Source organism: Elephas maximus, chromosome 13 (assembly GCF_024166365.1).
Source record: "Elephas maximus indicus isolate mEleMax1 chromosome 13, mEleMax1 primary haplotype, whole genome shotgun sequence".
In the NCBI taxonomy this organism is placed as follows: domain Eukaryota; kingdom Metazoa; phylum Chordata; class Mammalia; order Proboscidea; family Elephantidae; genus Elephas; species Elephas maximus.
The window spans coordinates 66,353,476-66,378,622 of NC_064831.1; the positions used below are offsets into that span (position 1 = coordinate 66,353,476).

General features: G+C 40.7%; 1 protein-coding gene across 3 annotated transcripts in view; it reads left to right on the forward strand.

The window, feature by feature from the left end:
• The window catches only part of PEAK1 (pseudopodium enriched atypical kinase 1), a 270,601-nt gene that overhangs the window by 206,628 nt on the left and 38,826 nt on the right, over positions 1-25,147 (forward strand). For all 3 annotated transcript variants that reach the window (XM_049852705.1, XM_049852706.1, XM_049852707.1), the window contains one exon: positions 1,903-5,160. In XM_049852705.1, the coding sequence (XP_049708662.1) occupies positions 1,958-5,160 (3,203 nt within the window). In that variant the 5' untranslated portion in view covers positions 1,903-1,957. The remainder of the gene's footprint in view (positions 1-1,902; positions 5,161-25,147) is intronic.

Below are 25,147 nucleotides of genomic sequence, written 5' to 3' on the forward strand. Positions count from 1 at the left end.
CACTGTCACTGTACGGGATGAGGTGGAACTTCCCAGCTATTTAAAATAGCTCTTATGATACCCAAAGTAGAAACATAAGACTAGTAGTGTTGTGTGGGAAGGTGTGTAGCTGTGTGCCTAAAACAAGAGAAAAGGCCACAAGATTCATCTCTTAAATAAACCTTAAAACCAGCACAGTTAATCAGCTAATGTTTATTCAGCTCTTTATTTAGACATATAGAGATGAGTAAGATATAGCTTGTATCTTAAAAGACCTCAAAAACTAGTGGGGAAGCAGTTAAAAAACCAAAGGACTTGTTCATGGATGTATGTCTAGGATGCTTTGATAGTTCCAAGGAGAAATGCTAAGTCCCACGAGATTTAGATTATACTAAGAGTTGTTGATTTTCAAGACAGGAGGTTAGAAGAGAGACAAGGACCACATTAGGAAATACTAAGGAAGCTTAGATTTCTTCCTATAACTCAGAGGTTCCAACACCTCACTGCACATAGAATTACCTGGAGAGCTTGTTTAAAATGCAGAATTCCAGATACCTCTCCTAGAGATTGACTATATAGCTCTAGGGTGATTCCCCTAAAACCACAAACCCATTGCCATCAAGTTGATTCCAACTCATGATGAGCTCATGTGTTACAGGGTAGAACTGCTCCATAGGATTTTTTCGGCTGTAATCTTTAAGGAAGCAGATCACCAGGCCTTTCTTCCATGGTACTGTGTGTGTGGTGGACTGTGGGGTGGGTTTGAACTGCCAACCTTTCTGTTAGTAGTTGAATGCAAACAGTTTGCACCACCCAGGGACCTTGGTGGTTCCCCAGTGGTTCTTATTTATCTAGACCCACCTGTCTGCACACTGACATTTGCGAGCCAATGGATTAAGTAAGATTGAGCCACAGAATAGTTTTTAAGCTAGGTAATAAGATGATCATATTAGCATTTTAGAAAGTTAAATCTGATAGTGATATACAACAGTGGAATCACCTGAGAATCTCATTTAATGTAAATTCTGAATAAATAGGTCTGGGGTGGAACCTACAGTGCTACATTCCTAGCACCCTCCCAGGTGAATCTGATGCTGCTGGTCAAGGTCCACACTTAGTAACGGGTATAGAGGATGGATTAGAATGGGATGGGACTACAGTTGTGGAGGTCAGTAAACAGCCTGTTACAATAGTCTAGGCAAGAGATGGTGATATTGGAACTACTAGCAGTCTCTCGTAATGGCAAAACTGCATCCCAGAGAAATGTAGGAGATAAAATTGACAAGACTAATTTGGGCAGTTAGTAAAATACAGAGTTAAAAGTGGAGAGAAGGGTGTCAAAAATGGTCTTAAGTTTGAAGCTTAGCCATGTAGATTAATGGTAGTGACGTTAACTGAAATATAGAATAAAGAAGAGGCAGAAGGTGGCCTCAGGAGTGAAGAAGGGCTGGTTAGAGGAGATAAGTTAGGAGTTGAGAAGAGGGGTAGCCAGAAGGATTAGTTTTGAATCCATTAGGTTTGAGGAGAATACAGGCTATCCAAAATTTAAAAGGTGGGTAGGAGAAGAGGATCCTGCAGTGGACTAAGCTGTGTCAGAGAGATGAGTAGGTAACAGAAAGAGTAGTATCGAAGGCATTTTCCAGAAGGAGAAGCTCAATAGCATCGTTGCCACAGAGACATCAAGTGAAATATAAATGGTTTAATGAGCATGTATAAAATTATGGTTAAAAGGCTAACTTTCCAAAATGATGGTTAAATAAAGAGAGATTATAAGTTGTCCAAATTAGTTTATCTCTCACTTAATCTTTTAATTTAAGGAAAAATTAAAGAATGGAACCAGTTTTGTTCAAGTCATTCAGCATGGTAAACCTCATCGTACCTTTTCCATTATGATCTTTTTTTCTTCTTTTTTTCTCCCCACAGATAGATCGTACTTAGGAGAGCTGCTATGACACCAAGGGGAGGTGAAAACTAGTGGATGAAAGTTTTGCCATGCACTGAAAGAAAAGCATTGTCTGTGAAGTTTCTGCTTTCAAAAATGTCTGCTTGTAACACCTTTACTGAACACGTTTGGAAACCTGGTGAATGCAAAAACTGCTTTAAGCCTAAAAGCTTACACCAGCTTCCCCCAGACCCTGAGAAGGCACCCATCACCCATGGCAATGTGAAAACTAATGCCAATCACAGTAATAACCATCGCATCAGGAACACCGGGAATTTCCGGCCTCCTGTGGCCAAAAAACCCACTATAGCTGTGAAGCCCACTATGATGGTGGCAGATGGGCAAAGTGTTTGTGGTGAGCTTAGCATCCAAGAACACTGTGAGAACAAACCTGTCATCATAGGGTGGAACCGAAACAGGACTGCCTTGAATCAGAAACCACTTAACAATAATAATGAAGATGATATTGAAGGATTTAGCCATGTTCCTAAGCCTCACAGCAGTAATGACATTGCAAAGAAGATATCAAATAACAATAACGGACTAACCGAAGTGTTAAAGGAGATAGCAGGCTTAGATACCACCCCTCAGATAAGAGGAAATGAAACAAACTCTAGAGAAACATTCTTAGGAAGAATAAATAACTGCTACAAACGATCATTGGAAAGGAAGCTTCCACCAAGTTGCATGATGGGAGGGATAAAGGATACTCAGGGAAAGCATGTTATTCTGAGTGGGAGCACAGAAGTGATCAGTAATGAAGGGGGCCGGTTCTGTTACCCAGAGTTTTCTAGTGGTGAGGAAAGTGAAGAAGATGTATTTTTTAGTAACGTGGAGGAGGAGCATGAGAGCTGGGATGAGAGTGACGAAGAGCTGTTGGCCATGGAGATCCGCATGAGAGGACAACCTCGCTTTGCTAACTTTAGGGCAAATACATTGTCTCCTGTTCGATTCTTTGTGGACAAAAAGTGGAATACTGTCCCTCTGCGAAATAAGTCTCTGCAGAGAATCTGTGCTGTAGATTATGACGACAGCTATGATGAAATCCTGAATGGTTATGAAGAGAATTCTGTGGTCTCCTATGGACCCGGAAGCATTCAGAGCATGGTCTCATCTGAGTCCACAACACCAGATTCTTCTTTAACGGAAGAATCACGTTCTGAGACAGCCAGTAGTTTATCCCAGAAGATTTGTAATGGAGGGTTATCTCCTGGTAACCAGGGAGATCCTAAGAACATGAAGGAAATTGAGCCCAATTATGAAAGTCTCTCTGGTAATAACCAGGAAGACTCATCACAGACTTCCAAAAGCCCAATAAAAGTTCCAGAGACACACAAAGCAGTCCTTGCTCTCCGATTGGAAGAGAAGGATGGCAAGATTGCTGTACAAACTGAGAAACAAGAAAGTAAAGCCTCTACAGATATTGCTGGGCAAGCAGTAACCATAAACCTTGTCCCTGTAGAAGAGCAAGCGAAGCCCTACAGAGTTGTGAATTTGGAACAGCCACTGTGCAAGCCATATACTGTTGTGGACGTGTCGGCAGCCATGGCCAGTGAGCACCTTGAGGGCCCTGTCAAAAGCTTCAAGATGAAAAGCTCATCTTCTACTCCAAACTCTCCAGTGACATCGCCTGCATTGGCATCAGGACAAGTGAGTGCCCATTTCCAAAAATCTAGTGCAATCCGATACCAGGAAGTGTGGACTTCTAGTACCAGTCCACGACAAAAGATACCTAAAGTGGAATTAATTAGTGGTGGAACTGGACCAAATGTCCCTCCAAGGAAAAACTGTCACAAATCAGCACCTACTTCCCCCACAGCTACAAACATTTCTTCCAGAACCATTCCGGTAAAGTCACCTAATTTGTCTGAAATAAAATTTAATAGTTATAACAATGCTGGTATGCCACCTTTTCCAATTATCATTCATGATGAGCCAACTTATGCTCGGAGTTCCAAAAATGCTATCAAAGTTCCCATTGTAATCAATCCAAATGCATATGACAATCTAGCTATCTACAGGAGTTTTCTGGGAACAAGTGGAGAGCTCTCAGCGAAGGAAAAAACCACAAGTATAATAAGCCATACTTATGAAGAGATAGAAACTGAAAGCCAAGTGTCTGATAGCACCACTAACAAACCCACTGAATGTCCCCAAGCTAAAGGGTTTTCAAACAGCACAGAGCGTAAAAGGGGCTCAGTGGCTCAAAAGGTTCAGGAGTTTAACAACTGTCTTAACAGAGCCCAGTCTTCACCACAGAGAAACTATAGTTCTAGCCACAGTTCCCCAGCAAAGATCCAGAGAACCACTCAGGAACCGGTGGCCAAAACAGAAGACACTCAGGAGTCTCAGACTGTGGGCAGTGGCAGTAGCACCAGGGAGAAAGCAAGCACAGTTCTTTCTCAGATTGTGGCTTCTATCCAACCCCCACAGTCTCCTCCAGAAATGCCTCCATCTGGCCCTAAAGCTTGCAGTGTGGAAGAGCTTTATGCCGTTCCTCCAGATGCCGACACCGCTAAGAGTACACCTAAGAGTACACCAGTCCGGCCCAAATCTCTCTTTACATCTCAGCCCAGCGGTGAAGCTGAAGCACCTCAGACCACAGAAAGCCCTACCACCAAAGTACAGAAAGATCCACTCTCAAAGCCGGTCACCACCCCTCCCTCCAAATTAGTGATGAGCCCCCAAAGTGAGCCAGCACCTCCCTTCCCTCCCCCACGCTCCACTTCCTCTCCTTACCATGCAAGTAACCTTTTGCAGAGGCATTTCACCAACTGGACCAAGCCAACCAGCCCTACTAGGTCAACGGAAGCTGAATCAGTTTTGCATTCTGAAGGAAGCAGGCGGGCAACTGACGCAAAACCTAAGCGCTGGATATCATTTAAAAGCTTCTTCCGCCGTCGGAAGACAGATGAGGAGGATGAAAAAGAGAAAGAGCGAGAGAAAGGGAAACTGGTGGGCCTGGATGGCACAGTCATCCACATGCTGCCCCCTCCGCCAGTTCAGCGTCATCACTGGTTCACAGAAACCAAAGCAGAGTCCAGTGAGAAGCCAGCCATTGTCTTCATGTACAGGTGTGACCCTGCCCAAGGCCAGCTCAGTGTGGATCAGAGTCAGGCCGGAGCCAACCAGACAGCAGTCATGGAGAAGAGTGGAAAAGAAGATACTTTCCTACAGGACTCGGAGAAGAAGAAAAGGAGTCATTCTTCTCCATCACAGCTTCCTAAAAAAATTCTCAGGTATGTAAAATAGACTGGCAGAATGTGGGGTTTTGGGTTTTTTTTTTTAAACCCATTTTCAGGTGGTAAGTTTTTTGTATCTTTACTGTTGCATAAGAGCCATTTCTGTTTGTAAGTAGCACTTTGTGGCCATCATTTATCTTTAAACAGCATTCCAAGATTAGAATATTATTGGAGTGATCTCATTGCGCTGAACAAGGTTTATGGCCCTGGATCTTTAGCTAAAGTAGCCTGCTGCATTCTGGTGAATGCAAAAGGGTTTTAAGATAGGAAAGCAAATTCATAATATCTAAATAGCAGTAAATAATATGTTGCTTTGAAATGCTATGATAGCTAAGGAAGAAACAGGAGCAAATGAATAAATGGTAGTACTGTTCGTTCCCTCATTGTAAGTGAAATAAAACTCTTCAAGCAGTTCTTTCTGTCTTTCACCAAGGTGTTACCTCCATATGCATTACTCTTATTTTATGGGAATATTTGTTTGTTTTTATTGCTGTCTGTCTTAGGCTGAGTGCTCTAGAGAAGCAAAACCAGTCAAGCATATGTATATAAATGTATAGAGAGAGATTTATCTCAAGGAAACGGCTCATGAGGTTTTAGAGGCTGGCAAGTCCCAAATCCATGGGTCAGATGTGAGGCTGGAGGCTTCTCCTGACTCAACATGGTTGCAGGGGCTGATGAACCCACAATCAGCAGGTCAGACAGTAGGCTGCTGGCTCACAGGGCTATGGAAGCTGGTGAATCCCAGAATCAGCGGGTCAGATGACAGGCTCAAGTCCCAAGAACCAGAGGTCAGATGATGACAAGCCAGATGCAGGATCCAGAGCAATAGAGAGCCTTGCCAGCGCATCCATATATATACTGGATGCAGGTCATACTCCCAAAGGAACTCCCCCTACATCATGGAGAATAATTAGATCACAAAATAGAGGACCCACACAATACTGGGAATTATGACCTATGCTAGTTGACACATAACATTAACCATCACACTGCCCTTCCCTGTCCATCTTCTAAGAGTTGCAGAAAAAAAGGGGGGGGGAGGTTATATTACATGTAGATGAAATAGAAGAAGTTAGTTATTGAGATCGAGACCCAACAGTATAATCCTCAATTCAACTAAGCAAGTTGTATACCTACATGAGTTCTCTGGGCGTTAGTTTTCTTTTCTTTAATACTTTAATAAATATTTCTTGATCACCTATTCCCTGTCAGGCATTGTGCAGGGCATATCCCAAATATTTATCTCAAGTCCTTACTAATAGCTCTATAAATTGGTTGTGCCCTTGAGATGATTTCTTAGTTATCTAGTGCTGCTGTAACAGAAATACCACAACTTGATGTCTTTAACAGAAATTCATTTTCTCACAGTTTAGGAGGATAGAAGTCTGAATGCAGAGTACCAGCTCTAGGGGAAGGCTTTCTCTCTCTTGGCTCTGGAGAAAGGTCCTTGTCTCTTACAGCTTCTGCTTCCTGGTCCCTTGGAAATCTCCATGTGTCTTGGCATCTACCTTACCCTATCTCTGCTCTGCTTGCTTGTTTAATCTCTTTGTATCTCAAAAGAGATTGACTCAAGATATAAAAAAAAAAAAAAGATATACCCTACACTAATTCTGTCTCATTAACGTAACAAAGACAACCCATTCCCTGATAGCATTATGAGCACAGGCGTTGTTTTGTTGCTGTTAGGTGCCTGGAGTCAGTTCTGACTCGTAGAGACCCTATCTGTGTACAACAGAACAAAACACTGCCCAGTCGTGCGCCATCCTCACAATTGTTTCTGCATTTGATCCCATTGTTGTAGCCACTGTGTCAGTCCATCTCATTGAGGGGCTTCCTGTTTTTTGCTGACCTTCCACTTTACACAGCATGATGTCCTTTTTTGCTGACCTTCTACTTTACACAGCATGATGATAACATGTCCAATGTACATGAGACAAAGTCTTGCCATCCTTCTAATGAGCATTCTGGCTGTACTTCTTCCAAGACAGATTTGTTCATTCTTCTGGCAGTCCATGATATATTCAGTATTCTTCACCAACATCATAATTCAAATGCACCAATTCTTCTTTGGTCTTCCTTATTCATTGTCCTGCTTTCACATGCATATGAGGTTATTGAAAATGCCAAGCTTGGGTCAGGCGTACCTTAGCCCTCGAAGTGACACACCACAGACATATAGGTTAGGATTTACAGCACATGTTTTGGGGGGCACAATTCAATTCATAACAGATGAGGAAGCTGAAACTCAGAGAAGGTAACAGTTGGCCAGAGTCACACAGCTAGTAATTGTCAGTCAGGAAACAAACCCGTATCTATCGCACTGTAAAGCTTGTATTCTTCCTATCTGGCTTAATTGTTAATGAACACAAGGTCAAACTGAACTGTTAAATATTCACTTCTAAGTGGTGTAGTGGTTAAATGCTACAGCTGCTAACCAAAAGGTCAGCAGTTCAAAGCTACCAGGCACTCCTTGGAAACTCTATGAGGCAGTTCTACTCTGTCCTATAGGGTCGCTATGAGTCGGAATTGACTTGATGGCAATGGGTTTGGTTTTTTTTTTTTTTTTTAAACATTCTCATAAACATGTTTAGGACACTTAAGTTTTTCCTTCTCATTTGTATTTTAAACAAAACTAATTAACCACCAATAAAAACAAGAAACCATTATCCCAAGTTTGTGACAAATAAAATGATTTCCTTATACAAATAGGATGGTTTCTTTCCTTTTCTTTTTAAACAAAGATATGCCCTGAGTGCTCCATTCATCTGATTCTGAGTCTTCGTCCCTTCTGACTTACAGTAAGCTTTTCCTACAGGGCCTGGCCTTCTATCCAGCAAAGACAGCAAACTCTGACTAGAAAAGGCAGGTTCTCTTATCAGTTTTTCTTTGGAAAAGTATAAAGAAGAATGAAAAAAAAAAAAATTCCTCCACTTTTTCTAGCAAAATTCTAGGAAGTTTTATATATATTCTTTACTAAGATGAGTTTTTATGCCCCTCAAATAGTTGTCAAAATGCTAGCAAGTTCACCGTATTCCTTAAATCCATTTAGTAGCAAAGCAACTAGAATAGTGATAATATATTTCTGGAAAGAATAGCCTTGTCATTGGTAGTTGAATGTGGATGATAGAATGTTGTACTCCAGTAGTAATAAAACACCTGTATTGCAGGTTGCTATTTTATTAGGAAAGAAGCAATTTAAACAGCACATGGTTGGAGTTACCTACAAGGAAATGGCAGATAGTTCATGCAGATCAATACATGGCTTTACTCCTCATTAGGTATGGCTGTGGTGTATTTATCCACATCCTGGGAGGCAGAACCAGTGAATGACCTGGCCTCTCTTCTCTGGAATGAGGCTCACTCCTTTGACTGTATATGTGCTTGAGGGCAGCCCAGGCCCTTGCATGACACATCTCTTATTATATAGCTTTTTTTTTTTTCACAAATTTATTTATACATGGGCCAGTCATATTTTCCAAAATTTATCACTTTAGTAATATCCATGAGTCCAAATGACATGATTAGTGTGCCCCATTGGTTCTCAAACTTGAGCATGCATCAGAATCACCTGGAGGGCTGAATAAACACAGATTGCTGGGCCCCACCCCCAGAGTTTCTGTTACAGTAGGTCTGGAGTAAAAAACCAAAGCCGCTGCCGTGGAGTGGATTCCCACTCATAGCGACCCTATACGACAGAGTAGAACTGCCCCATAGAGTTTCCAAGGAGCACCAGTGATTTGAACTGCTGACCTTTTAGTTAGCAGCCATAGCACTTAACCACTACACCACCAGGATTTCCAGGTCTGGAGTAGGGCCTGATAATTTACATTCCTAACTAGTTCCCGGGTGATGGCTGATGCATTAAGACCCACTGCTCTTACCATTATTCTGAAAACCTGTGCCATTGTCTAAGTGCAGCAGTGATTGATTGCCATGTTAAGCTTTCCTTAGAGGCACAGAGGCATTTTCACATTTCATAGTGTCCCAGACGAAGCAGAAAAAGACACTCAATAGTTTGTCTTTTATTCCTTTTCCACTAATTTTTTGAAAATTTTGCAACGTAAATATGCATTTTGAAAAATATATAGCATTTGCTGTTTCAATAATTACCTCATTTACTTGGATACACCATTGGTATTTACTTGAAGCAACTTTGAGAAGACAAACATTACTATCAAATGCCAGCATTTGTGTTTCCGGCTTGATGGCAGTGTAATCATTAAATTACCATCCCATGGCTGGAAACACACTGATGAAAGAAATGAAAATGCAGGTTTTTCTATAAGTAAATGAGGATTCCAAATCCAAACTATAAGGAAGAAATGAAGAATGAAAAATCCTGTACCGAAGGCCAGGCTCCAGACACTTTTAGAGCTTTTATAGAGCCTTGCATTATGGGATTTTATTGTCATTAAGTTAATTTACTTGAGTTCAGAAGATATAAATTGAACGTCTTAACTATGTGTCATGTATGGTATTAGGTCCTGGAGCAAATAGGGGTAAAGATTATGACACTGGTAAAATATTGGGTTTGGGTTTGAATTCTTCTTCAGCTATCTGTCTAGTCCTTCAGGGTACAATGGCTATGTTGATAATTATCATGTAGAATTAATTTGAGGATTTCATGAGAAAATATGTAAAAGGCTTAGTATGGGGTCTGACATGCTGTTGTTGTTTTGGGGTGCTGTCAAGTTAGTGCTGACTCACAGCAATCCCGGGTGACAGTAAAACTGCCCCCACAGGGTTTTCTTGGCTGTAGTCTTTAGAGAAGCAGATCACCAGGTCTTTCTCCTGCAGAGCCACTGAGTGGGTTTGAACCACCAACCAAAATTAAAAGAAAAAATTAGGTGCTATAAAATGTTAGGAGCCCCTCTGCACTCAGCGTGATAAATGCTATAACAATGTATGTGCAAAGTGGTACAGAAGTACCAAGACAGAGTGACTAAATCGGCTTAAAACAGATTTCTCAGAAATGAAATCCAAAAAAGGTTGAAAAAGACAGGATTTTGCCAGCTGATTGGGAAGGACATTGCAAGTAAAAGGAACAACATATGCAAAGTAACACGGATGAGAATGATGACAAACAGAAGTAGGATGTGTGGGCGGAAAAGAAAAACGGGTAGACCAGTGGTTCTTAAGGCATGGTTCATGCGAGGTGAAAACTATTTTCATAATGATAATCCAGAACCAAACCCTTAGCCATCAAGTCAATGCTGACTCACAGCAACCCTACAGGACAGAGTAGAAGTGCCCATAGGGTTTCCGAGGAGTGGCTGGTGGATTCAAACTGTCAGCCTTCTAGTTAGCAGCCAAGCACTTCACCACCACCAGGGCTCTTTCATAAAAAATAATAAGACATTATTTATCTTTTTCACTGTGTGATATTTGCACTGATGGTGCAAATACAAGAGTGGGTAAAATTCCTGGCACTGAAGCACAAATCAAAGCCATGGCCCCAAACTATACTAGTAGTAAAAAAGAAGGAAAGAAAAAAGCCAGTTTCACTTAGGAATGTCCTTGATGAAGTAGTGAATTTTATTACATCTCAATCCTTCAGTACCTGCCTTTTTAAAATTCTGTGTGATGAAATGGGAAGTACCCATGGAGTACTTCTGCTGCCTACCAAAGTCTGGTGGTTTTCTCAGGGAAAAACACTTAGGAGATAGTTTGCGCTGTAAAGCTGAACTAGCCCCAACTGACAGATAAACTATAGTTATTTAGACTTGGGTGTTGGGCAGATATTTTCTGAAGAATGAATATAGCAAGCCTATCACTTTGAGGAGAACAACTCAAGCTTTCAAGCAAAAATAGAAATTTTTTGAGAATTTGTATCTGCCACCACAACCTTGACGGCTTCCTAATACTTAAACATTTTTCCAAAAAGATTGCTGGTATGAACTAAAGTGATTTTTTTTTTTTTTAATGTTACATAGTGAAACATGTCAACATTTGAAAGATCTGCATAATTCAGTAAACTAGTGATTTCCAAAGGAAATGATATTACAAAATAATGCATGAGTGGAAGCTAGACCAATGGATTTTAATGTAAGGGACTACAAAATGTTCATTGAAATGTTTTCAGATTGCACCTTACAACTAACCTTTAAGAAACTGCCACTTATCAAGCTCTGGTGTAGTACCAAAGAAAAACATCCACAACTAACTAAAACACTCCACTTTTTCCCACCTATATATCTGGATGAGACTAGATTTTTTTTTGATATACACTTCAACCTAAAACAGTGTATCACAGCTGATTTAATGCAAAAGCAGATATGAGAATCCAGCTCTCTTTTACTAAACCAGATAAAAAAAAAAAAAAAAAATTATTTTTTATTTTTTTATTTTTTAAAAATATATTTAGGTTAACAGTTAAAGGGTTTATTATTTTTACTGTTAAATGATTAACTATTTTTAAATTTTCTTTTTTAGTATTTGATAAAATAAATATCAATTGATATAACTCATCTAAACAAAAGCCCAAATTTAAGCAAGTTCTCAGTTTTTAAAAGTATAACGGAATCCTGAGACCAAAAAGTTTGAGAAACTGCTGATTTAGACTGTAAATAGCCTTGCATGATACATTGAGATGTTTAGCCTTTGTCTTGTAGGCTCTGTAGAGGAAACAGTTTTTAAGCAGAAAAGTGGCATGATTTTTTTTTTTTTTTTTCAATCTCTCAGGCAGTAGTATTGAAGATGGACTAAAAGTAGAAATACTGGTGACAGGGTCACCACTGGATCAAATTTTGGTTCAGGAGTTGATCCATAGGTGTCATTTCTATCTGGCTAGCTTGGATCAAAAGAAATTAATTTGGTGATTGGCCTGATCTGTGGTCAGTTGGGAATGTCTCAGGTATCACTTTCAGAAGCACTAGCCTACCTTACCATCTCTGCAACTCTTTGGTGTCCATAGCATGGAGAATAATAACTGCATAGTGAAAAAAAAATGAAGTCAGATAGATTAAGATTTAGATTCTAACTTTACCAGCGAGTAGCTGTGCGACTTTTGACTTTACCTCTCTAAGCTGTAGTTTCCTTACTTGTACAATAAGAATAATACTACCTACCTTACAGAGACGTTGCGAAGACTAAGATAATGTCTACAAAGTACCTGGAGTCCGCAGGTGATACAAATGGTTAACGCGCTTGCTGCTAACCAAAAGGTTGGCAGTTGAGGTCCACCCAGAGGCACTTCAGAAGAACAGACCTGATGATCTACTTCCGAAAAATCAGCCATTGAAAAACCCTGTGGAGCGCAGTTCTACTCTGACACGTATGGGGTCACCATGAGTCAGAATTGACTTGACAGGAGCTGGCTTTTTCTGTAAAGCATCTAGCTCAGCATTGACTAATAGGAAGAAGTCAGTTAGTTATGTCTCCTATTATTGGCAATGATGTTTCTGAAAGATTTAGGTACAGGTGGCACCCCTTTACAGAATTATGCTTAAAAAAAAAAAAAAAAAACCAAACCCATTGCCGTGGAGTGGATTCCAACTCATAGTGACCCTATAGAACAGAATAGAACTGCCCCATAGAGTTTCCAAGGAGCACCTGGTGAATTTAAACTACCAACCTTTTGGTTAGCAGCCATAGCACTTAATCGCTACGCCACCAGGGTTTCCGAATTATGCTTAGGGGACCAGAGTTTAAGATAATTGTTGCTTAATGTCTTGCCCCGTGCGATCTATGCTTCTTACAATAGCCAAGTGCTCTTTCTTAAATGTGTATCTAGTCATATCCCCACACTGAAGGAAGGCCCTACATATGTGACCTCTGACTACCTATTTAACCTTACTCACCCTCTTACTCATGAACAAACTCCCAGTTATACTGGCTTCCTTCTTGTCTGAGTACCTCGCTTATAGTATTGATCTAGGAATCAGTACTACCGATTCCATCTTTAAAATGGGTCCGTTTATTTATTTTCATTTATAAAAGTAGATAGATTAGCCTATCTAGGTAGATTAGAGTTCTAGCGGCGCAGTGGTTAAGCGCTTGGCTGCTAACGGAAAGGTTGGTAGTTCAGACTCATCAGCAGCTCCATGGAAGAAAACACCTGGCAATCTACTCCTGTGAAGATTGCAGCCGAGGAAACCCTATGGGGCAGGTCTGCTCCGTCCCGTAGTGTTGCTGTGAGTCCTGTAGTGCTGCTATGAGTCAGGATCCACTTGATGGCACACAATAACAACATGTAGGTTAGTATAATGAACCACCGTTTACCCAAAACCCTACTTCAACAGTTGTTTTATTTATACACCCATCTGCTTACCCTCATTATTTTGAAGCAAATCCCAGACATCATTTCATTTGTAAAATTTTCAGTATATAATCTCTAAAAGATAAGCTTTTTAATGTTTTTTATTATAATCATATTCCAAAAGGGGTTCTTTAACCTTAGTGGCTAATCCTTGGGTAAATAAACATCACCTGGTACCAAGATGTTAATACTATATATATTCTTATGATTCCCAAATTTATCTCTCTCTCCCTGACTTCTTTCCTGTATTTATGACTTGGGTACAACTGACCACCATTTAAATATCAAATAGGCATTTCAAATGAAACATGTCCAAAACAGAACTTTTGGGTTTTCCCTATAAATCTGTTCCAACTCTAGTGCTCCCTTCTTGGTAAAGACCCCACCATCTATCCATCAGATGGTACTGAACCTTATATATACTGTGATTTGCCCTATGTATACATACCTACGATAGTTTAATTTATAAATTAGACACAGTAAGAGATTAACTAATAATAGAACAATTATAACACTATACTGTAATAAAAGTTATGTGAGTGACAGAGCGGGACTACATGAGATTGCTTCATGCTATGTACTCATTTAATATTTTCAAACCTCGGTTGACTGCAGGTAACAAAAACTGCAGAAGACGAAACTGCGGATAAGGGGGGCTATTGTAACTATAACTCACTCAAAATAACTGTGCTCTAACACCTCCAGGCAAAGTTAAGGATATCATCTGCCCCTGAATGGCCCCTTAACTTTCAGCTAACCTTCCTAGCCCCGCCAGCCCTGAACACCATGCTCCTAATTAGAATGTGCTCCTGGATGCCATGTAAATCTGGTTTTTTAGGATGCCCAGAACCATCTCAGGAATCCGGCTCTGCCTCAAACAGCTAGGATTCTGTCCAAACCCCAGCTGAATTCTGGTTTGGACAGGCAGATTGGATTTGGCACACTTTTGCTCCCTTAGGAACTCTATACATTTGTATAGCTTTCCTTTGCCCCTTTCCTTATTGATCTTAAAACTAAACTATATTCCTCAATAATCCAAGGGTCAGCCTTGGGTATCCTCTAACCAACTCCAAAGTTCAAGGGTGTAGACTGGGACTTGACAAACTATGGCCTGTGAGCCAAATCCAACCTGTAGCCTGTTTTTGTAAATGAAGTCTTATTGGAACACAGCTATGCACGTTCTTTTCCGTATTGTCTATGACTGCTTTTGCACTGCAACAGCAGAGTTGAATAGTTGTAATGGAGACTATGTGGCTTGCAAAGCCTAAAATATTTACTGTCTGGCCCTTTTAAATTTGGTAACCCTGGTGCAGAGCTATACTACCTGATTTGTCTGTAGTTGTCAAGCACACTAGTAAAAATAGCTTATAGTTATTCCAGTCAAACACTAGACAAGTTTGGTACTTGCTAAAAAAATCAATAGACGGAGTCCCTGGGTAGTGCAAATAGTTAAGTGCTCAACTATAAGATTGGCAATTCAAACCCACTCAGAGGCACCTCAGAGGAAGAAAGGTCTGGCAATCTGCTTCCAAAGGATTATAGACTTGAAAACTCTAGGAAGCAGCTCTACTCTCTACACATGAGGTTTCCATGAGTTGGAATCAACGACAACTGACAACGAAGAAATCAGAGTCTGGTTCTGTGTGTGTGCGTACATGTAGTATGAAAAAATAAAATCCAAACACTTCTTCTTGTGGCTATTGTTAGTTGCCTTCTAGTCATCTTTGACTCATAGGCCCTTATATATAACAGAGCAAAATGTTGCCAGATACCCTGTGCCATCTTCATGCCTATGATAAAATAAGATGTCCTTCTCTCCAGAAAGTTCGGTTAGAAGTTTGAATTGTCTTAATACTTACGCTGCAGTTATAGCTTCGTTTCATTATCTCTACTAAGACACCCTATCAAAGTCATCTTTTCATGCTTAGGACCAAACTGGCCTATGAAGATCAAGTTCCTAATTCTCATAAAGAAAAATAATTGTAGAAGAAGCTGAAAGTGGCTGTTTGCTCTCCTGATTATATGTTCTTTTGCTCTAAAGAAAATTTCTGCATTGTCAGCATTTATAAAGATCACATCAACATTTGCCAACATATTCTTCCTAAAGTTTATACTAGTTCGTGAAGTCCTTGTTGAATTTTTAAATAATCCTGTTTTAGAGAAATTGATAAATACCTTACTTCATCCTAATCACAGAATGATGCAGAATGGTTATGTTTATGTACATCATGATGGGAGTGGTCTTCATAGAGTTTTATGTTCCTTTTTCTTTGGGGAGGTGATGCAACTCCAGAAAAGTAAAGGGACTTGCTTAGAGTTCCATAATGAATATGTTCTAAAGTGAAGAATCAAACTGGGAATTTCCTGCTCATTGGGCTTGTTTTGTTTTGTTTGCACAATGAATCTGAAGTTTAATAACCATATCTTATTATGTAACTCTTACGAAAATTTCCCTCGTATTATCTGAGCCATCCCAACAGCTCTGACAGTGCATCCTTCCCATTTTTTTTGGAAATTGAGGGCCAGAGAGGTCTATTGACTACCCTAGAACCACTCTGCAGTAGTGATTTTGACTTGAAAGACAGTTAGACCCCCAAAGTGATTTTTGTTACTATTAGTGGTGGTTGTTGAGTCAATTGATGTCTACTACACCTTTTAAAGTACCCCTGACAGCTCCTGTCCGGAGGCAAGATGAAAAGGCAGAAGGGGACAGGAGCAGGTTAAATGGACATGGGAAATACTGCATAGAGTCAATGAGTGTGCTGTCACATTGTAGGGAGAGCTACTAGGGTCATATAATGATGCTTGTATAAGTTTTTACGTGAGAGACTGACTTGAACTGTAAACTTTCACTTAAAGCACAATAAAATAAATAAAGTCCCGCTGAGCACAGGAATTCATGTCTGTGACTAAGAAAGGTCACAATGATACGTGCTGATCCGCTGGCCAGTCAAGCAGTCTTAAAGTATTCAACATTGCCATAGTTACTCACCCTCTTAAAAGCACTTCACATGAATGCCCTAATTAATACATAATTTTTTTTTTTCCTGTAGCTGTCACTACACCCATTTTACAGATGAGTTTTAATGGGGGTGTAGACAGAGTACTGGTGGTGGCAGAACTGAAATTAAATTTGAATTTCTAATTTCTTGACCTGCTTTTACTCCTCTAGGCCAGGTTTCAGTCAGTGATTATTTAACATAACTGCAATAAAGTACTGAGTTGAGCCATCGGGTGATATTTAAAGGTTTAATTCCAGAGACAAGCAGCTTATCCTCATATTGTGCCTCTATAATGGTGATTTGTTAGCAGGGAGAAAGGCTAGCCTGAAAAGACCACAGTGATGGTAACTATAGCACAGGAATCAGCCTTTCACCTCCACCCCTAATTATCCTGGAGTGAAATAGCCTCAGGAATTAGCCAGCTGGCCTTTCTGTGCTGCTGATACACAGCTGAAGCTCCAGTCTGCTTCTGGGAAGACACCCTGTTCCTCTGGCTTCCTAGTGGGGAGGAAACTTGCCACCCCCTCTTGCTCACTCCACATTGGCGCTTATCCCAGTCTCACTGGGTACAGGCAGGAATTCTGGTGGGAGGAAGAGTGTGGGTACAGAGCCTGGTGACATTCTCTTGTGTCTTGCTGCCCAGATTCCACCTGGTTTGATTTATTCAATGTGAATTTATTGAGTACTTTTTGTACCCCTCAGTCCCCTGCATGGGTGTTCAGAGAAGGAAGAGTCTCTGAACAGTAAGTTGACATGGGTAATATAGGACTTGAATAAAACTTTGAAGACTGGCTGAATTTGGAGTAGATGGAAAGAAGAAGGGAGGCAGTTTTAGGAAGGGAACGTAGGTACAGCAAATACACAGAATATGGTCTGTCCAAGGGACAGGGAGTCACGAAGTAGAAATAGATTGGCTAGTCTGGAGCTGAAGGATTGTGTCTCAAAGTTTGGAATAAGGATGGCAGCATACATTGCAATTGAATTGTGAAGGGCCTTGTAGACCTGCAGGGCGGATGTGGACCTGACCTTAAACCGTAAGGGTCTGTGGAGGGTGTGGTGGAGAGGAACAGCACACCAAAAGAGGTATTTTAGGAAGAGTCCCCTGGCAGGCTGGGTAGAAAGTGTGGGTATTGTGGTCCCTCTTCTCGTAGCAGCTTTCTCTGTTACAGGGGCCTGCCCTTTGTGCTCACCTCTGTCCTCTGTTGATACAAATAATTGAGGCATTGCTGCATGTCGGAAGACTTATTATTCCTGTCACAGATGCTCTTTCTCCTTTTCAAGGTGGTCTTAACCAGCCAGGGCTTCTGATTAAAATCATAAATATCATACGAGGCCAAATCCTCATTTTCTAATATTTGTGAGTGTGTATGCAGTGCAGTGGGTTTCTCATATATATGGCCTTTCTGGCCTTGGGTTTATAATTCTGCCAAAAATAATTGGTTGAGCCACAGCCTGCCCTGTAATTAGTCTATTTTATGTACCTTGTAGGGATTGGACAGTTTACTATGCAAATTAGGTAACTGTGGCCTACTGAGGGGATTGGTCAGTTTGTGGTCTTGGTGGGTTCAGTAGGCTTATAAAAGGGCCAATCCCACAGAGGTAGAGGGAGACCTCACTACCATCAAGAAGAGCCTGGAGTGGAGCATGTCATTTGGGCCCAGGGTCCCTGAGTTCAGAACCTCCTAGATCCAGGAGACAGAGAAAGCTGTAACACTGGGAACAGTGCGAGACAGCACAAGCTGGCAGGAACCAGGAGACTGGCACAAGATGGCTGTGGTGGGCGTCCTGGCCCACGAACGAGAGAGCTGAGTGCCTTCAGACAGAAGGCTTGCTAATGGAATGGGGAGCCTCTGGGCACTTGTCGGCAGAGCTAAAGAGCTGTAACACTTGCCCAAGCAGGACAGAGGCTGAGAGTGAGGCCTAGCAGCAGAAGCCAAGCTGGGCGGCAGCACAGCTTAGAGAAGGCCAGGCAACAGGCAGGGCCAAGAGAGGGGCTGCCCGCCTGTGAGCACAGCCAAGAAGCTGAGAACAGCCCTGGTTGAAAGCTGTCCTGATTGATGAACTGTATACTTTTACTTCCTGATCCCGAGTTGTAGCCTGTTACTTCACTAGTAAACCACATAATCATGAATATGGTCTGTGAGTTCTGTGTGGCCGTTGCAAGGAATTATCAAACGGAGCAAAGAAGTAGAGAGTGCTGGGGGGAGGAGGTCTGGTGTCAAAATGGGTAAAAAAAAAAAAAAAAACAAGTGGAGAATGGAGGTATGTCTGACCTCCGCGTCAGGACTCAGCTTTGTACTGATTATGATTCTCATCTCTCCCCCTGAAGTTAGAGGACTTCTAACACTTAGAGATTCCAGTGTGTAACAGTATTCTGAGAATAAACCTCAGAGGTTAGGAATGATCCTAAACCATGCCCCTGCCCCTTGTTAATAGCTTGTGTTGGATCTCATCTGAGACTTTTTACTTCCCCTTTTCAGCCTATATCACTTCTGAGGAATAATGCTGCTTTCCTTAAAGTGTTTCTACTTTTCATACTTTATTTCCTCTATACTTATTGCCCCTTTCTCTCTAAAGGGAGGGGAGCAATGAAAAACAGTTCATCCGAGTACAGTCATGGGACCAACTGCATCAGAATCACCTGGGGTGTTTCTATAAACGCAGGTTCCTGGACCATACCCCAGAGCTGTTAGATCAGTCCCTGGAGGTGGGAGCTAAGAATCCGCAACTTTAACAAGCTTCCAAGGTAATTCTTAGACACATTAAAGTTTGATAATCATTGGCATAATGCCTTAGAACACATACATGGAAGTCACTCAGACCTGGCTTTGAATCTTGCCTTCACTGCTCATTAGCCCTGTCATCGCAGACAAGTTACTTGAGCTCTGCTTCTCAGTTTCCTCATCTGTAAACTTAAGAAGCAGAATAATGTAGCTGTTTAGATCCCAAACTCTAGAGCAGACTCCGGGTGTTTGAATCTCAGCTCCACCAGTTACTAGCTGTGTTATCTGAGGCAAGTGACTTAACCTCTTTGGGTGATAATGTCTTCATTTGTAAAAGAGAGATAATAACCTACCTAAGAGGTTGTTGTGAGACTTAAATGAATTAATTCATGTGAAGGATTTAGAAAGGGGAAAAGGATTTTGCCCCCTCGGGGACATTTGACAATGTCTAGAGACATTTTTGGTTGTCACAACTGGAGCACCAAGGGGGTGATTCCAACATCTACTGTAGCAAGATGCAGCAGCAAGAGATGCTACTATAATCCTATTATTCATGGGAAGGCCCTCCACAACCAAATCTCAGCTGGTCCAAAATGTCAACAGTGCCACTCTGAGAAACATGACTTAGAATAGCATCTAGCATATAATAAGCACTATATAAGTTTTGGCTACTATTATTATTTGCTGTTTTGGAAATAACGAAACTTACTGAGAGCATTATTGTTATTTAAGCACTGTGCCCGGCACTCAGTAAACGTAGACGTGGTGGTAGTGATTATTGTTAGGTAGCCAAATATCTGTAAACACAGTCTTTCTATACTAAAGCAGCTTCTTTTTAAAGAAATCGTTTTGCAGTGTAAATAATGACATTTCTTATTCTGATTTTTCGAAAGCAGAACACATCTGTAATCATTAATACTTCACAGTCAATAATAGCTTTATTCTTTCAAAGCATTTTTACTTCTTCATCGTCATAATCAAGCTTTTATTGTTGAGTCTCCGCAGTACACCAAGCTCACCCTATGGCACCAGGGTGATAGAACATGGACATTAGCGCTGGATAGTATTGAATTCATATCCTAATTCTGTCACCTAAGTGCCCATGTAATCGTAGGCACTTCAGTTTACTTTTCTCAATCTCAGTTTCCTCATCTGTGAAATGAGTATAATTGCACCTACCTCCTGAGTGTTTTTGTGAATTAAAGGGAAAAGTGCCTGGCTTGTGCAGTGAATAGGAGTAGAATCTGAGTAGTCTTAGTTCCCATCCCTTCTCCACATCCATTCCCTCAGTGAACCTGCAGTGTTTTCCGAGAGTTACACGTACATAATCACTTCTTAGCATCTCCCTGCTCTGACACTAAGGGCAGACAGACAGTTGAGGGAGATAAGAGGAAAGTGGGAAAAGTTGTAGTGACCTACTTCTCTGGTGCTTCTGGGTACAATGCAAAAGTCCAGAACCCCAGAAGGGCCATTCCCTGGGTTAGTCCCCTTGGAGAGAGCTGTGGGTATTCTGATATCTTGCCTTTTCAGGAAATAACATCAATATCTCATCCAGTTTCTAGGGGTAAGCGAAGGCTGACATGGTGATGCCAAGAAGCTACTTCTATACTTCCGTCATTGAGAAAGCCAACCTTATTTTATTGCTCTTCTCCAAAGTTAATTTATCTTTTAATTTGCCCAGATACTATTCTAACTCTATATTTCTTAGGATTTTAAAATTGCAATTTTTCTTATTATAATGAAGGCAACAGTGATTTACCGTGTCTGTGTTTTTAGCTATTTTGCTTGTCCTTCAATTCGACACAAAATTATAAGACAAAAGTGCCTTGAAGACACTTTTAATTTGCTATGCACATCCATTAAAAAAAAAGTGAGTCTATGCAGTGGGAGAAATTAGAGTCTGTTCAAGACCTTCACATGACTGCCGGTCTTCCCCATCCCAAGACTTAGCCACTCATTCACACCAGTAAGAGCTACTTTTGTTTGACCAGACTGTGTTAGATATATTAGCAGGAACCCATCAGATCTCAGCTAAAGGTTAATCTCAGTTCAGAATAAGAAGTTTGAAGTTGCCATTTAAAGACTATAGAAGGCTTAGTGGAAAATTGGAGACACTAAGGTTGTGATCAGTGTACACAACACTTTTCTACCTTCAAATGCCAATGACTGGAAAGTGTAGCAAAACCAAATTGATGACCTGGAAAATAAGGTAGGATTAAGAAATGTCACCTTGGGGGGTCCTAAAGGTAGAGAGACAGAAAGAAAGAGAGGTTCCCTCCCCCCGCTTCCAATAGATTACAAAGGTGAGGGATTTGATAACTTTGAATTCTCATCCTCAAGTGTCAGTGCAGATACCATTTCTGAAAAGGTCCATCATCCCCAGCAACCCCATAGAAATATGCAGCTCTGGAAACCAGTAACAGAGCCATAAAATTTTGTTTCTCATGTGCTTTGGTCTGATTTTTAGGGGCAAAAAAGGTTTTCTAAAAATCACACACTTATTTATTGGCTCTCCTGGGCAACTGGGGACAGATGTAGTTACTGAAGAGAGCAGGCAAATAGGAATTTAGAACACCATTTGCCCCAAGAGGCAGATGGCCTCTATAGAAGACTGGTTTCGTATACTGTCCCCTTTGAAGGTGAATGAAGGTGGTTGAATTCAAAGATAAAGTTAAACTGTAGAAATATTGGATACATAAAGATCTTTAATCTGTTCCAATGTGGAATTTGATTTGCCTTTTTAAAAAATACGTTCAGACATTTAACAGAATTTTTACAAAAATCTGTCATGAATTTACCAGGAAAACAAGAAGGATTATTCCATTTGATGGTGTAATGATTAATCCTACCACCTGGGTGAGTCAAGTGAGCTTCCCGCAGGAGATTGCTTCTGCAGCTTTGAATTATGTATGAATATTGCAGACTGATGAGATATAACCTTACCAAGGGATCCATTTGTATAACAGACAAATTCTTAACGATATTACTGTTTTATTTGAATACCTCAAGTTCATTCTGTGTGTTCAGAAAATGAGATGTCTTAATGGAGATGGTTACTTGTGGTTTTTTTCTCAAGTCAGACCTACCAAATCTCAGTTAAAAACGGGTCATTAATGAAAAGTTGGTTGGAGAGTTTGAAGTACAGTCAAACGTGTGTTGTCTTCCATTATCAAAGCAGAACAAATGCTGAAGCCCCAGGACAAAGAGTAGGCTAACTCAGGGTTTCCGCCAACCTGCTACTGAGGACACAGATGTGAAAGTCATGGTTATTATAGACTTTCTACATGCAATATAGAGCTAGGGATTGTTTGAACATGAATTTAAATAGCAAAAATAGAAAAGCCAGGCTTCCTCTTTGTGGGCCATTTATCAGTTAACAGTTCTGTTTTTAAGTGATTAAAAAAAAAAAAAAAATCTAGTTACCCTTGTCATTATTTTCTATTTCAAGACATATGCTAAGATAGAGCATCTCAGAAATTCCAGTATATATATTTTTTACCATTTAATGTAAAAAAATTTTTTACAAACTGTGTCATGGATGGAATGGGGGAAATTTTCATTTTCTCTATTATTGCCTTCCTGGTGCTGTCACCTAGTTTGTTCAGGTCAAAGTAAAAGAGAAACAGAACTCAAGTTCTCTGATTCCCATTTTGATATTATCGCCCTTACATGAAAAATTCTCCAGTGAGATGTTGGAGGCAAACCACCTATATTTGCAAAGTGTCACTTTATAAGGTAAAGCCTGTACTTGTAAAGTGTCATTTTATTATTTGAGTGGGTTTTCTGATTTTGTGTCTAAATATACAACAGTCAGTGGTCAAAAATTAAATTCCTTTACAAAAGCAATATGTCAAATGATCAATAAATTATATTTTTACTTTCTTATTTCTTCCTGGATGATTGATCTGTTTATGTTACTTATACGTGATGACTGAATCAACCTTCTCTGCTGCTGCCCTCAATTCTTTGTTCAGTTTGTAGTCACACCATGTTACCACATCTAAGCCTGAAATCTTAGAACTTCTCCCTCCCCGCCTTTTACCATTTTCATCACACAAGGAACTGTTCTTCCCTCAAGCATCAGGACATGACATATCATTGATGCTTTTTAAAAAAAATTCTTACTCCTTTTTAGATACTGCTGTCACTGTAAACGCAGGTTAAAAATCTTAGCAGCCATTTGCAAATCCATGTGGTTTTACTGTCATCAACTCTATTTGCATAGTTCTTTATAGTTGACAGTTGTTTTAACTGGTGATTTAATAGGCCAGTACCCTTATTTAAAATCTGCTTATGAAAACTATCTAGAATATAGGCTTTGCTGCCTCTCCCCTGGTCCTCAAAGAGTTAATAAAACTAGCTTTCACTTTGCCTAGCTCCCTAAAGGTAACTTGGCACATTTCCTAGACCAGATCCCTAAAGTAAAGGTTAAAGTGCAGTGGGTGGTATTAAAATGCAGAATGCAAGCCTTTTGCTCATAGCTTGCCCAACTTTTAGCTCTCCAGAACTCAGTGGGAGCTGTGGTTCATCAGAGTTTCAGAACATGATTAACAGACTCAAGAAGGCCCTGCGAGAATTTTCTTTAATGGGGAATTGTGTGAGTGAGTACAGTGGGTGAGTCTTTAATATTTCTTGCTTTTTAGCATACGTGTTTTATTTTGAGACGTTCTTCAGAGCACAGAGCTGTGTTGAATGTATGTGGGAACCAAACCACATCAAACCTGTTGCTGTCAAGTCAATTCCAATTCATAGTGACCCTTGAGGACAGAGTAGAACTGTCCCATAGGGTTTCCAGGGAGCAGCTGGTAGATTCGAACTGCTGACCTTTTGGTTAGCAGCCTAACGCTTAACCACCGTGCCCAGGGAATTCCTCACAGGTTAACAGTAGCAGCTCTTTCTGTGGCTTTCACACTAGCTGAGGCTCCTTCTAAATAGCCTATTCCCTGGGAGGAAAGCAGACACATGGAGGTAGGATCATGGCTCTGAACCAGCCTTCACCAATACTTTTTGATAAATGGAAAGGAGGTCTTTCCTTTCAAAATAGTCAGGAGGTTGGGGAAAAGAAAGAGAAAAGGTAGGAGGGGGCAAAGTTGTAGAGACTAAAAAACCTAAAAATAGCTATTTAGGAAACACTAAAGCTGACTCTAGAATAAGAAGAGGATTTCTGAAACGTTAATCTTTTTCCTCTTGAGGGGGCTGATATTTGTAAATCACTTTATATTTATTGCCTTGAAATTAAATAGCTTATGTTCTTTTACCCGGCAAAGAGCAATTTTCCTCTCCTGGCGCGTGTTGATAACTACTGTGTGATCTTGATGCTAAGTGTTGCCCAAGAATGTCTCTCAAGTGTCATTTGCCAGTGCATGGGAATTGAGTCCCTTGTTACCTTGATTTTATAATGTTCCGTATTAGGAGAAACCAGCTTTATTTGGAACCCCACTTTGGGGTTGATCACCCCGGGGGAGCCCACGGTGAAAAGGCAGCATGCTTTACTGAACGAGGCCTCTTTTACAAAGACCACCCTGTTGGCTGCTGGTAAAGTGATTCCTTCCCATCTCACCACTGTGCCCAAAAGCCAGTTCTCATAAGAACCTCCCCCTTATTGCTCACTCACTCGCAGTGTGGAGAGGCCTCTGGCTCTGCCAGCTCTGAAAGAATATTTTTGAAGTTGTGTATCCAGCAGACTTCAAGGCTTATTTTTCTGTCAAGTCGCATGCATGATTTCCTTAATGAAAGATTGATAAGAAGGCACTCCTTCAGATCTACACTCTCAAATCCACAGGTGATATATGACCTGATGACACACGATCAAAGTACCTCTTTTAAAGAAAACCTATAAATGTCACCATGACTCATTACTGGTTGAAAATCTAGAAATAACATGTATTATATGAGAAAGAAGCCCTGGTGGTGCAGTGGTTAAGCACTTGGCTGCTAACCAAAAGGTCAGCAATTCAAACCCACCAGCTGTGCTCCTTGGGAGAAGATGTGGCAGTCTGCTT